The sequence below is a fragment of the Chiloscyllium punctatum genome, chromosome 29 (assembly GCF_047496795.1).
Source record: "Chiloscyllium punctatum isolate Juve2018m chromosome 29, sChiPun1.3, whole genome shotgun sequence".
NCBI classification, from domain to species: Eukaryota; Metazoa; Chordata; class Chondrichthyes; order Orectolobiformes; family Hemiscylliidae; genus Chiloscyllium; species Chiloscyllium punctatum.
This window is the reverse complement of record NC_092767.1, coordinates 68,373,926-68,387,372: the sequence shown is the minus strand read 5'-3', so window position 1 is coordinate 68,387,372 and position 13,447 is coordinate 68,373,926. Positions and strand designations below refer to the sequence as shown.

Here is a 13,447-nt window from a genome sequence, read left to right as displayed (position 1 = left end):
CTAGAATAATGAGGTTCAACTGGAAAACCAGAATAAAGGCAGACAGCAGCAGAGGGAAGATGATGTCGTGCTGGTATTATTGTTAAACTATTAATCCAGAGACTGGATAATGGTTTGCAGATCTGGGCAGGTGGCTAATTTGAATTCAATTTAAAAGCAAAGTCTGGAATTAAGCTAATAATGATCAATGCCAATTATTGTAAGGTCCCTTCTGATTCACTAACGCCCTTTATGGAAGGAAACTGCTGTCCTCACCTAACTGCGACTCCAGACCTGCAGCAATGTGGTTGACTCTTAAAGTGCCCTCTGGCAATTAGGGATGGTCAGTAAATGCTGGCCCAGGCAGTGAAGCCCATATCCCCTGGTTGACAGGTTTTTTTTGTAGATTGGACACAGTGGTGGTTCCAAGTGACCCGGATCTTTGGAATAAGAGTAAAATTTCAAAGTTTGCCAGACAAGTGCCAGAGGAATTAAAATCCAGAGGACTGTGAGGTGATGCGTTCTGGCAGAAGGGACAGGCAGAGGCACTACAGACCTAATGGCGGAGCTGTAAAGAGGCGGCATGAACTGAGGGACCAGACATTCATGTGTATCGATCTTTGAAGGAGGCAGGACATATTGGGAGAGTGACTTGAAGATGAAATGAACCTCTCCTGTTCATGTGTGTATATAAATATCCAATGTTTACTCTCCTTCCTTTGTCCCCCAGCTCTTCTTCCACCTCTCCAGAGAACGTGTTTTTACTGAGGATCGTGCGCGTTTTTACGGGGCGGAGATCGTGTCTGCCTTGGATTACCTCCATGATAAGAATGTCGTCTACAGAGATCTGAAGGTTGGTATTTGGCAGATCCACAAATATCCATCATGTGAAAGTAGCTGGAGATGTAGATGAGGGATGTATAGTGGCGAAGGATTGAGGTCACATTTTAAATGTAAGCAAAACTACGCCGGACAGATCTTTAATGTGGAAGCACTCAAACGCAATGTTGAAAAAAACTGGTTAGGACGTGTGAGTAAAGAGTTTCAGTCAAAGGGATGGTTTTTAAGAAATGGCACAAAGTGCATCTGGGTGGCAATCCCAGAACTTTGGCCCAACTGAAGGTATGACCATCGAAATCAGAATGATGACAATGTTAAACGGGCGGCACGCTGGTTCAGTGGTTAGCACTGTTGCCTCACAACACAGGCACCTGGGTTTAATTCCACTCTCGGGCGACTCTCTTGTGGGGAGTTTGTGCATTCTCCCTGCGGTCTGTGTGAGTCTCTTCCAGGTGCTCCGGTTTCCTCCCACAGTCCAAAGATGTGCAGGTTAGGTGGATTAGCGAAGGGTGACAGGGATAGGGTGGGGGAGGGTCATTGTAGACTCTGGTTGAATAGCCTGCTTCCACACTATAGGGATTCTATGAAATGTTACCATTTTGAATTCTGGAGCTTCATCTTTTTTGCGTTTCAGCTGGAAAATCTCATGTTGGATAAAGATGGGCATATCAAGATCACGGACTTTGGTCTCTGTAAAGAGGGGATAACGGATGGAGCCACCATGAAGACCTTCTGTGGAACCCCAGAGTATCTGGCACCCGAGGTGAGAGTCAGCCCAAGCTCGTGCTTCCCTTCACCGATAGATCTTGTAAAATGTAACAAAACCTGCCTCAAACTTGGCCCTCACTTTGTAAAAAAAAAATCGAGAGTTCATTCCTAATCTTTTGGTGGCTTACCTCTTGCCCCCTTCTTACAATTCACATGCCCAGGGAAGCCATTATATTCTGAGTCAAAAGATGTGTTGCTGGAAAAGCACAGCCGGTCGGGCAGCATCCGAGGAGCAGGAGAGTCGATGTTTCGAGCAAAAGCTCTTCATCAGGAATGAAGAGCTTATGCTCGAAATGTTGACTCTCCTGCTCCTCGGATGCTGCCCGACTGGCTGTGCTTTTCCAGCACCACACCTTTTGACTCTGATCGCCGGCATCTGCAGTCCTCACTTTCTCTTCGTTATATTCTGACATCATGCATAGCGGCCCCTTTTGCCAGCTTCAGCTGGCACAGTATGGAGGGTTGTGTTGGCACTGGGAATGGATCTCCAAGGGTGGGACTTCAGTCAGCGGGAGATACTCTGCCTTTGATGGACCACAGTCACTGTTTGAGCTGCTCATGTTCCACTTTGTGGAGAAATGGCAGCATCTTCCCCAGACCATCCTCTCTGGGCTTACTGAGGGTTTTGAAAACCCTTGTTCAAGAAGGGCAGTAGAGATGACCCAGGTAATTATAGACCAGTGAGCCTAGCGTCTGTTGTAGGAAAAGTTTTGGAAAGGATTATAAGAGAGAGGATGTAGCAACTGGTTTCGTCAAGGGCAGGTCGTGTCGTACAACCCTCATTGAGTTTTTTGAGAAGGTGACCATGTGGCAGAGGGTACGGCAGTTGGCGTGGTGTACATGGACTTCAGTAAAGCCTTTGATAAGGTTCCACATGGTAAGCTTTTGGAGAAAAAGAGGACATATGGGATTGAGGCTGATATAGCAGTTATAATTAGGAACTGGCTTTCTGTAAGAAGGCAGCAAGTAGTGGTTGAAGGAAAATATTCAGCCTGGAGTCCGGTTACTAGTGGTGTGCCAGAAGGATCTGTTTTGGGACTACTGCTGTTTGTCACTTTTATAAATGACTTAGACGCAGGCATAGATGAAGGGTTAGTAAATTTGCAGATGATACTAAAGGTGGTGGACAGTGTGGAAGAATGTTGCAGGGAGACTGGGATAACCTGCAGAACTGGGCTGAAAGGTTGCAAATGGAGTTCAATGCAGATAAATGTGAGGTGATTCATTTTGGGAAGAATAACAGGAAGGTAGAATACTGGGTCAATGGAAAGATTCTTGTTAGTGTGGGTGTGCAGAGGGATCTTGGTGTCCATGTACATAGATCCCTGAAAATTGCCACCCAGGTTGGTAGTGCTGTTAAGAAGGCATATGGTATGTTAGGTTTTATTGGTAGAGGGATTGAGTTCCGGAGCTGTGATGTCATGCTGCAACTGTACAAAATGCTAGTGCGGCCTCACTTGGAATATTGTGTACAGTTCTGGTCGCCCCATCATGGGAAGCATGTGGAAGCATTGGAAAAAGGGCAGAGGAGATTTACCAGGATATTGCCTGGTCTGGAGGGAAGGTCTTATGAGGAAAGGCTGAGGGACTTGGGTCTGTTCTCATTTGACAGAGACGTACAAGATGATCAGAGGATTAGATAGGGTGGACAGTGAGTCTTTTTCCTAGGATGATGATGTCAACTTGTATGAGGGGGCATAGCTGCAAATTGAGGGGTGATAAAAGACAGATGTCAGAGGCAGGTTCTTTACTCGGAGTGGTAAGGGTGCGGAATGCCCTGCCTGCAATGTTCTATGCTCTAAAAGCCAGACTCCACCTTTCGTCTCTGTGACCAGGTTGCACTCGATGTCCTATGCAGACAACCAGCAAGAGCACTGTTGGCGGGTAGGGTTGTTGTCAGTTTATAGGACGTGGTCTGTGTTTCCTTGGGCAGTGTGCAATTTCAGAAGTGTCTGTGGGCTTCCTTTGGAGGTCCTGAGTTCTTAGCTGACCCCACTGCCCCAGGGCAACCCTTGTGGAGAAGGGGAGCTGACTAGGTTAGATGACCCCATTTATTCTCTTCCTCCGCCCTTCCTACAGATTGGTAGCTAGGATGGAGCAGGCAGGTTTGAGCCGTTTTACGACAATGTGTTAGAATCCACTAGGCCTGGAGATGAAGTGGAGTTGCTCATTTTTAACCCGCGTTTCCCTGACGGTCACTCTCATCCCACACCAGGTACTGGAGGACAATGACTACGGTCGGGCTGTAGACTGGTGGGGGCTCGGCGTGGTGATGTACGAGATGATGTGCGGGCGACTGCCCTTCTACAACCAGGACCACGAGAAACTCTTTGAGCTGATCCTGATGGAAGAAATTCGGTTTCCCCGCACCTTGTCCCCTGAGGCCAAATCGCTCCTCTCCGGACTCTTAAAGAAAGACCCCAAACAAAGGTACGAGCCACAAAGCCTCCCTTGTGAAGGCCAGTCAGATCACAGTTCCCAGTAGTTTGTGCAGCAATTCGTGTCCATGTCAGTCAGACTGCCACTGCCAAGGGGCTCCTCGGTTGTCGTGGGCTGTTGCTTGTTTGTGGTTCTCGAAGCCTCCATTCTGTGCAGAATTGCATTGACAAAGGCAAACCTGGAGTAACCCTGCACATTAGCAGGAATGGCTAATGGAGAACTCGGGTCAGTACTGCAAACATTCCAGTATTGCGTGAATCATCTTTTTTTGTTTTGAAGGGGAGTTTACTCCCAATAGTGACTGTAATTAATTACATTGAGTGGCAGGCATTTCTTTTTGATGTTTTCTATCGACCTGTTCAGAGATGCTATGGCCCACTTCTAGAGCAGCTGGGACTTGAACATGGGGCCATGGGCTCAGAGATAGGGACACAATCACTAGACCACATGAACCCTTGATCTTACCTTTAATCTTCCACTTACTGCTCAGTACAGTTTGCTGTAGTACCAGATTATAGTTTCCAAGAATCTCTTGCACTTCCCTGACTTTCTTCGTTCCACTGTTGCTGGCTGTATCTTTAGATGATGTAGGGTGTGGAATTCCCTCCTTAAACCTTTCTTTGCTGCCTTATGATACTCCTGAATCAGTGATTCCTTCTTCGACCACATCTTATTGACTTGGTGTAAAATTTTGTCTGCTAACCTAGCCTGGCAAGTACTTTGTACTATATTAAACGAGCTATACAAGTTTAGTTAATGTGCTGACTTATCACATGCTGTGTGCCCGAGTAAGTGAATGGTGACTGCAAGAGATCCTTCAGGGCTGAGTTGTAGATCAAGAAGATCTCGGGTTGGATCTCCGGACTATGGTTAGTCTGGTGATCTGAGCAGGTCCCAGCAGAGGAGAAGTACACACATGACTTCCAGTCCTGATGACAATCTGGCCACTGCTGCAAAAACGATGAGTCTCCCACTACTGTGTCTAGACTCACTTCTGAAGAGTTGAGGGGTGGCTCTTACGTGTAGAATCTGGAGCCCAGAATCAGCCCAGAGCCTTCTGAGATGGAGCAGAAGAAATAGGAACGTGGAATAAAGGCACGACACCTAGCAGCAGCCACTGAGTCTGATCCAGGCAGACTGCTGCACAGTAGGAATGGTCACTCACCATTTAGCTGTACAAGAACACACCCTGAAACTCTTGGCCCCTAGCTCACTCAACATTCATCTCACTCTGCAAGGTGATAAAGCACGAGTTCATGGGATGAATTCTGGAATGAATTATACCCTGCCTCCACACCTGCCCAACCTCCCATCAGGAAACTCGGCAAGCCAGTGGAAGTAAGGGATAACTTTGAGGGAATAGTACTAAGGTCCAAAGTGCTAACCTATTATTGGATGGTCCCAAATTTGATTGCAGACAAATGGACACTTGCTGTTGGTGTTCCTGGTGTGTCAAGTTGGTGGGTGGACAGTGTTGATCGGGCATCTCTGGATGCAATAAAGCAGCCTCTTCTGTGCTAAGTTGTTGGTTAAAGTAGAGGAAGAGATGGCATAAACCAAGTTAATTTTCCCTGAAGTTTAGAAGCACAAGGGTTGATTTGATTCAAGCTTTCAGTATATCATGAGGACTGAGCAGGTAGATTCATAGAATCTCTGCAGTGTGGAAGCACACCATTCAGTTGATTCAGAGTCTATATTGACCCTCTGAAGACCATCCCACCCTTACTGGGTGGATGTACGTACAGGATGTACCTGGCAGCTGTTGGTTATCTGAAATTAAGTCAAATTAAAATCATGACCTACCTGGACAATTTGGCGAGGTGCTACATTGGTGTGATGCCACTTCAGGCTAGTGTCCAGCTTTGCTGCTTCATGATCCTGCATTCCAAGTGACCCTTGATCCCATCTGACTCAAAATCTGGCATGACCTTGGTTCAAAGGTTGCCGGTTTGAGGTATGGCATCTCTGTTGAGACATGGGGCCCACGTGGTGTTAAGAGATGGGATGTGTAATTCGATTCTAAATCCGCATGATTGCATTGAATGGCAGAACAGGTTCAATGGTGTAACTGATGTACCCTGACTGTGTTCTCCTGTTCGAATTCTTTCTCTCCCATGAGAAGAGGGGGAGTTATGCCTGGTTTCTGTGACTCCCAGATGATTGCACTTGACAATGGAGAAATCTGAACTGAGTCAATCTAATAGCAGCTGGTGGAATTAAAGCTTTTTAATAAATCTGGAATTAAAAGCCCATCTCCAGTGCTCATGGAATGATTATCATTTGTTGTAAAAATCCATCTGGTTCACTATTGTCCTTTAGGGAAGCAATCTTGCCATCCAGATCTCTGAAATTCTCCCAGCATGCCACTCAGTTCATTTGGTGAATAGGGATGGGTGACAAATGTTGGCCTTGTCAGTGACATCCATATTAGAGTGGGACCACGTGAATGTCAGGAGGAAAAAAAATGAGCCCCTACTTAATCTAACCTCTACCAGCTTGGTCCCTTCATGAACTGATGGTAACTGAGTTATTAATCAATCATTGGTAGCATTCACAGGAACGGTTCTGGGGTGAGCTATGAACATAGACAATAGACAATAGATGCAGGAGTAGGCCATTCAGCCCTTCGAGCCTGCACTGCCATTCAATATGATCATGGCTGATCATTCCCAATCAGTATCCTGTTCCAGCCTTATCTCCATACCCCTTGACTCCACTATCTTTAAGAGCTCTATCCAATTCTTTCTTAAATGAATCCAGAGACTGGGCCTCCACTGCCCTCTGGGGCAGAGCATTCCACACAGCCACCACTCTCTGGGTGAAGTAGTTTCTCCTCATCTCTGTCCTAAATTGTCTACCCCGTATTTTTAAGTTAAATTGGGAGAGGTTGGCACTGTTTACTTTGGAGTAGAAAGGGCTGAGGGAAGATCTGACAGTGTCTTCAAAATCATGAATGGTGTGGACAGGGTAGAGATGGAGAAGCTGTGCCTGCTGGTTAAAGGATGGAGAAGGAGATGGCACGGATGGAAAATAATTGGGTAAAGGTGCAAAAGCAGCACAAGGCGAAACTACCGGCAGCGAGTGGCTAATGTTTGGAATGCTCTGCCCAAGAGCGTGGCGGAGGCAGGTTCAGGCAAGAATTTCGAAATGGCATCAGCCTGTGAGGCGAAAGGGAAGAATGTGCAGAGTCACGGGGAGAAGATGGCAGATGGCACTAAGTAAATTGCTCATTTGAGAGCCAGGGCAGACACCATGGGCCGAATGGTCTTATGCTCTGCGATCATTTTCATATAATAGTTTACCATAGACTCGAATGTGAGACAAGGTTTACTCCCCCCACCCATACGGCCACCACTGGGGGGAAAGCTTTGGGAAGTAAAGGTCAAATGCCACCTGCCCCTCCCAAGCACCTGCATCACTCTGCTTTTGCCTTTTATCATGTCATGAAGTTTGGTAGCTATTGTCCTTGATGTTGACATAGTGTATGGTGGTTGCACATTGTACAATCATCTTCTCTGATAGAAAGCTGCTCATCAGCAATGGCAGCTTCACCGCCAGCATTGGTTTTCACTGTAACTGATCATCCGAGACCCTGGTGGAAATAACCAGATACAAAAATGGAGCTGGGTAGCGGATTCAAAGAGGTGGCCAAAAATGAGATGCATTGAAAAAGGCTTGTGAAGGAGCTGAGGGTGGCAAGGAGGGAGTTGGCTTCAGAAGGTGTGAATTCTGAGCTGTACAAGGTTAAAGTCCACGCGGAGGAGCAGGAGGCCACTCAGAAGAGTAGAGAATATAAAAATGAGGCTGAAGCAGGTTGCAGTGGTCAAGAGGAGTGATGAACAGTAAGGACGAGGATTCTAAACTGGCCTTGAGCGTTAGGGACCTGGCAAAGGCTAATGAGGATGGGGGCAGGCCGAGTTGAACAGTCAGTGTTTTATTCACTTCCACACTCTTTTTTTTTTCAGGTTGGGAGGTGGTCCTGAAGATGCGAAGGAAGTCATGCATCATAAATTCTTTGTCCCGGTTAACTGGCAGGATGTTGTAGAGAAGCGGGTAAGAGAACCAAAGCATTTGATTTCCCTCGTTTATCGCAAAAGAATTTCCCCGAATCAGACTGATCAGGAATCTATCCGAGCTGGATTGCTTTGACCCTTCAGGCAACTAACTTGTACGCTGTAACATTTTGCAAATAGCTCCAGGCATTGCTCTCCAGGATGTGGTATTGATGTTTCTCAGATTATGGTGGGGGCGTAATGGGGTACGGGGAAGTTGGAGACAGCGAGGTCTGCAGATGCTGGAGATCAGAGTTGTGTGTATTGCTGGAAAAGCACAGGTCAAGCAGCAGTTGGGGTTTGTGTGAAAGCGAAAGAACTGCAAATGCTGCAAGTCCAAAATAAAACTTTGGTTCGGAGGATGGGTCATATTCAACTCGAAGCGTAAACTCTGCTTCACTCTCCTCTAATGCTGCTGAATTTCTCCAGCACTTTGTTTTAGTTTTGGGTTTGGGTGTATGAGTAGGTGGCACCCAGGTTTATACTGTGTGTGTTGCATGGCAGAATGCAGAGGGGGAGAATGCTGGTTTAAGGTGAACACAGGGAATGGGGAATATGAATAGGGAGAAGGTGGTACAAGTAAACAGGATACTGCCTGGGGTGTGGGTAGCTACCAGCCGTGATGTTGGGGGTGATGGATAAGGTCTGTGTTGCTTCGATTAGTACCACATCCACTCCCTCCACCACCCGTGCTCTGTAGCTGCTGTGTGTACCATCTACAAGATACACTGCAGAAATTTACCGAAGATCCTTAGACAGCACTTTCTAAACCTACAACCACTTCCCTCTATAGGGACAAGGCTACCAGATACAAGGGTACACCAGCCTTGCAAGTTCCCCTCCAAGCCACCCAAAATCCTGACTTGGAAATATTGCAGTTTTACTGGGGCAAAATCTTGAGTCCTGCTCTAATGTTGTACCAACGTCAAATGGACTGCAGCGGTTCAAAAGGACAAACCGCCACCACCTTCTCAAGGTCAAGTAGGGTTGGGCAATACATTCTGGCCAGCCAGTGACACCCATATCCCACAACTGAATAAATAAAAAAGCCAAGCTGGATCTTTGTCCTGATCTCTTGCAGCTTTCGGCACAGCAGGAGTTTTGGAGTGATGCAGTTGTTTGTGCTTGCATTAAGCTAATTTCTCTTATCCATTGTTCACTTTCCAAACAACAGCTTGTGCCCCCATTCAAACCCCAAGTGTCCTCGGAAACAGACACACGATATTTTGATGATGAATTCACAGCAGAGACGATAACAGTCACCCCCCCAGATAAATGTGAGTATTGAAACCACATGCCGACCTGAGGAGTCAATTGGGACCTTTTGTTTGAGATTCCTTCTCCACATTTGCTGCTTTAGGGTGAAAGACAACCCTGAATTGGTTGACTGTTGTTTGTCAGCTAGGATGAGGATCAGGTTGTGGAGCCATTTTTTATCATCCTTTTACAAATGCTGTCAAATTTTTCATTTTCCTTCTAGGTAAATAGCCCCTGCATTGAATTTTTCAACTGAAATATAGTCTATTCTCAGTGATTATTCTCTGCATTGAGGGGCATGAAAGTCAAAGCTTCCACTCTCAGAAACATCGAATTGGTTGTTCTCTGGTGTTAATTTTAGATAAATGACACCATTTGCCTCAAAGAAAATTTGCCGAAATCCTGTTCTAGATTGTTTTGCAAGTTATTTGGAAGGAATGCCAAGGATCTTTCTCCACCCCCTGACCTTTTTTTAATGCAGATTACATGCTGTGACTGCAAAGGAATTGATGAAAGTAGATTTGAACAATCCTGGAGTAAAGATGGAAGCTTACGTTCTTGAGCAGAGAAATGTATTAAAAGTGTAACATTTTGAATGAAGGTATTCAGTGGGCAAATTAAATCGAGCAAATGAGAGATGTGGACATGTTTTAGCCTTTTTTTTTGTTTAAAAACTTTGTGCATTTGAAGAGTCAGTGCCTGAGAAGTCAGAAGCTGCCTGAAGAATGACAAGGTCACAATGAAACGTTGACCTGTTTAAGTGAAAGGTTCTAGTTTGAACTGTTTGGCTTTGATCTTTCCACTGAAGTACAAGGCGTTCACACAGTTGTGCAAGCTCTTCAGTCCATACGGGCATATCGAAAGCTCAGTTGGGCCGGAAGTTGTTAACATTTGTCCATTTAGAAGTCTTTGTCACTTCTTTAAAAAACTCACTCAAGTTAATGAGGCACAATTTCCCACACACACAGCCACATTGACTGTCTCTGATCAGTCCTTGCTTTCAAATGCATATAAATTCTTGTCCAATAACTTAACCACCACTGACGTTAGGCTCACTGCTCTATAGTTCCCTGGCTTTTCTTTAGTACTTTTAAAAAATAATGACACCATTCTAGTTAGTCGAATTGGCAGGTTGCCAGCTTGCAGAGAGGGTATCACAACTTTACCCCACCCCTCCACTTCGCTGGTTTATAGGTTTGTTAAGAAACCCCAATTGCCCCCTGGTAGCCCCCCAGACCTGGGGAAGTTGGCAGAAGATCCTGGCCATTTTCAGCTGTGCAGTCTGCTAGAGGGCCCAGAGTGATTCTTACCCTGGCTCTGCTCTTTCCTCTCATTGTGGATGTTTTTCTTTTGTCTCCCTACAGTCGACAATTTGGACCTGACGGAGAGTGATCAGAAAGCACACTTCCCCCAGTTCTCCTACTCAGCGAGCGTGCGAGAATAAATCCTCAGTTATACCAAAAAGCAAAACCACCCAGGACATTCTCTTCCAGATCTGGAGAAGGCAAAACTACATTATCCCAAAACTCCACACCATTTCCATTATCGGTCTTCAGCTCCCACCTTCGGAGTCCCAGGAACTGCAAGGCTCCACTGTATGGAAATTCACTACCAGTTCGTTTTCACTCTAGAAATTGTTTTTTTTTTAATATAGATGTACATAGTAAACAACAGCAAACTTGCAGTGATTGTTCCACTGCTGCAGGAGCCACAGTATGGGATGTTTGTGCATATTTTAAAGAGACATCTGTACAGCGAGGGTGATCCTCCCTCAACCAATGCCGGCTATGCACTCGCGCCACACCATGCCACTGTTCAAGCATTTCCCTTGTTTTCTTTTGTAAAAGCGACATTTCACAATATTTCAGTTATCAGCCCATTGGACACGAATGTAGAGACGTTCACACAGAAATCCAGCAGAAGGGCAGGTTTGCATGCAGGCATACACCTGGCATATGTGCACATTCGCCAGGCGTGTGCATGTGCGCTGAGGTATTTGCCAGGCGCATGCTTGTGATGCGCACAGGTCTCTTGTGGGTGGCGCCATGAAGGTGGGTAAGCGCACAAACAAAGCAGTTAGAACAAATTCATTGACTCATAATTTGGCTGGCACTACGTTGTCACTGAGAGTTGAAGGAGCAGTGCTGAAGGTGGGATGGGGTAGGCCTGGGTTGGACCTTTGGGGGGGGAGAAATCCTGGGCATTGCAGTTCATTTCAATATCAGCGGAGGATGGTAGAGATGATTTGGTTTAATGATCAAGATACCCCGCCTTGGTATTTCTGCCATTTTGTTCTCTCACTGTTACAGCCCACAGCCAATAGTGTTCACAGTTTTTTTGGGGGGGGTGGGGGGCGGATGTAGGTAGGTAGGTAGGTTCTGGTGTTTGATGTTACATGCTTCCAGTTCAATTGACGGGAAGCCTGACTGGATGCGCGCTCAATCCAGCTGTTACTGAGATGTTCAGGTCATTGGGTGAACTCCCCAGAGCAGAGGTCAGTGGTTCAACCCCAGGTTCAGTGCTGAACAAACCAGATCCGGGTTGTGGGGGGGAGGGAGGGGAGGGAAGGGTGAGGGGTAAGGGGGAGGAATTGGTCAGAAGGAGGGCTTCAAGGTGAACTTGGGATTTTCCCAAACGGTTGTAATTTTTTTTTGTTTTGTCAATATTCACAATGAGAGTGTAGACATGTTTGGTTGTGAGCAGTGTATCTGAATACATTCTCTTTAAAATGTCAGTGTTAATGTTCTGACAATCATGGAACCTCCTTTTAAACCTCCTGTAGGTTCTTGTTAGTCTGTAAACAGCATCATGCCTGTCTGACTAATGCATTAAGGGGGCTCAGTCCTGTTTGTGACCCAGTCCTGGTAGAGCACCAGTGACACTACCTTCTTACCAGGCACTCCCCTCCCTACCATCAAGACCTGATGTCAGCCTGAGCTGGTGTGCCAAGGCAGGCCAGTGAAACCGCCTCACCAACCTCTTCATCAGTACATGATGTGTCATGTCTCCTCTATGTGGCCTGTCCTGGCTGCAATGATGCCCATACGCTGGGTTCCCAGGGACCTGCCCATTGCAGCATTCAGTGAGCATGCTGCCCTCACCTCATGCAAAGCCACGTGTTAGACATCGAGCAGCCGAACCACTGTTACAAATTTCAGCTCTCCATGTGGATTAACTCAGCATGGCTTCTTTAATAGGAAAGTAGGCACACGCGCATACACACAGACACACACACACAGACACACACACACAGACACGCACACACAGACACACGCACACACAGACACACGCACGCACAGACACGCACGCACAGACACGCACGCACAGACACGCACGCACAGGCACGCACGCACAGGCACGCACGCACAGGCACGCACGCACAGGCGCGCACGCACGCGCACGCACGCACAGGCACGCACACGCACACGCACGCACTCAGAGACAGACACAGATACAGAAACACACACACACACACAGAGACACACACACACACAGAGAGACACACACACACACAGAGAGAGAGAGAGACACACACACACACACACAGAGACAGACACACACACACACACACCGAGACACACACACACAGAGACACCCTCTAACCTCAACAAAGCCTCACCAAAAGACCCGCGATTGCTGACTTGGCTAGTGGTCATTAACGCACCTTTTTCTGCCTAGCTGAATTTAACCTCTCTTTGCAACCAAATCTGACTTAGTAGCAACAGTTCTAACAAAAGTGTCATTCAGATGGTGAAACTGTTAGCTTGATAATGGGGTTTTAGTTATGACATTGCTTTATCACTATCACATACAGAGACTTATTGACCCATTGAAGTTTGGTCAGGAATGTCCAGCACCCTCTTCCACCACAGGTTTTTAATCGTGTCATTTCATAAATTTGGCTTGGATTTGAAAGATATGTTTATATGTAAACAAGCAAGTCAGTCCTTCAGAGAGAGTGCTGAGAGGGTGAACATTTTGTTTACTGATGTATAAAGGAGCACCATGACTCTACTCTTCAACACAGTCCTTGGCTTCTCTACACTTGTAAGCGTGGTTAACCTGATAATCAGGGTCCACATCTGTTTTCTAATACAGATGCTTTGTCAGTC

The 13,447-nt window shown here is 46.4% G+C and overlaps 1 protein-coding gene across 6 annotated transcripts in view; it reads left to right on the top strand.

Annotated features, from left to right (window-relative positions):
* LOC140454515 (RAC-beta serine/threonine-protein kinase) overlaps nucleotides 1-12,619 on the top strand; it is a 98,086-nt gene extending 85,467 nt beyond the window's left edge. For all 6 annotated transcript variants that reach the window (XM_072549318.1, XM_072549316.1, XM_072549319.1 and 3 more), the window contains 6 exons: nucleotides 710-832; nucleotides 1,454-1,582; nucleotides 3,803-4,017; nucleotides 7,992-8,079; nucleotides 9,253-9,355; nucleotides 10,700-12,619. In XM_072549318.1, coding sequence (XP_072405419.1) covers nucleotides 710-832; nucleotides 1,454-1,582; nucleotides 3,803-4,017; nucleotides 7,992-8,079; nucleotides 9,253-9,355; nucleotides 10,700-10,779 — 738 coding nt within the window. In that variant the 3' untranslated portion in view covers nucleotides 10,780-12,619. The remainder of the gene's footprint in view (nucleotides 1-709; nucleotides 833-1,453; nucleotides 1,583-3,802; nucleotides 4,018-7,991; nucleotides 8,080-9,252; nucleotides 9,356-10,699) is intronic.
* The last annotated feature ends 828 nt before the right edge of the window (nucleotides 12,620-13,447 follow it).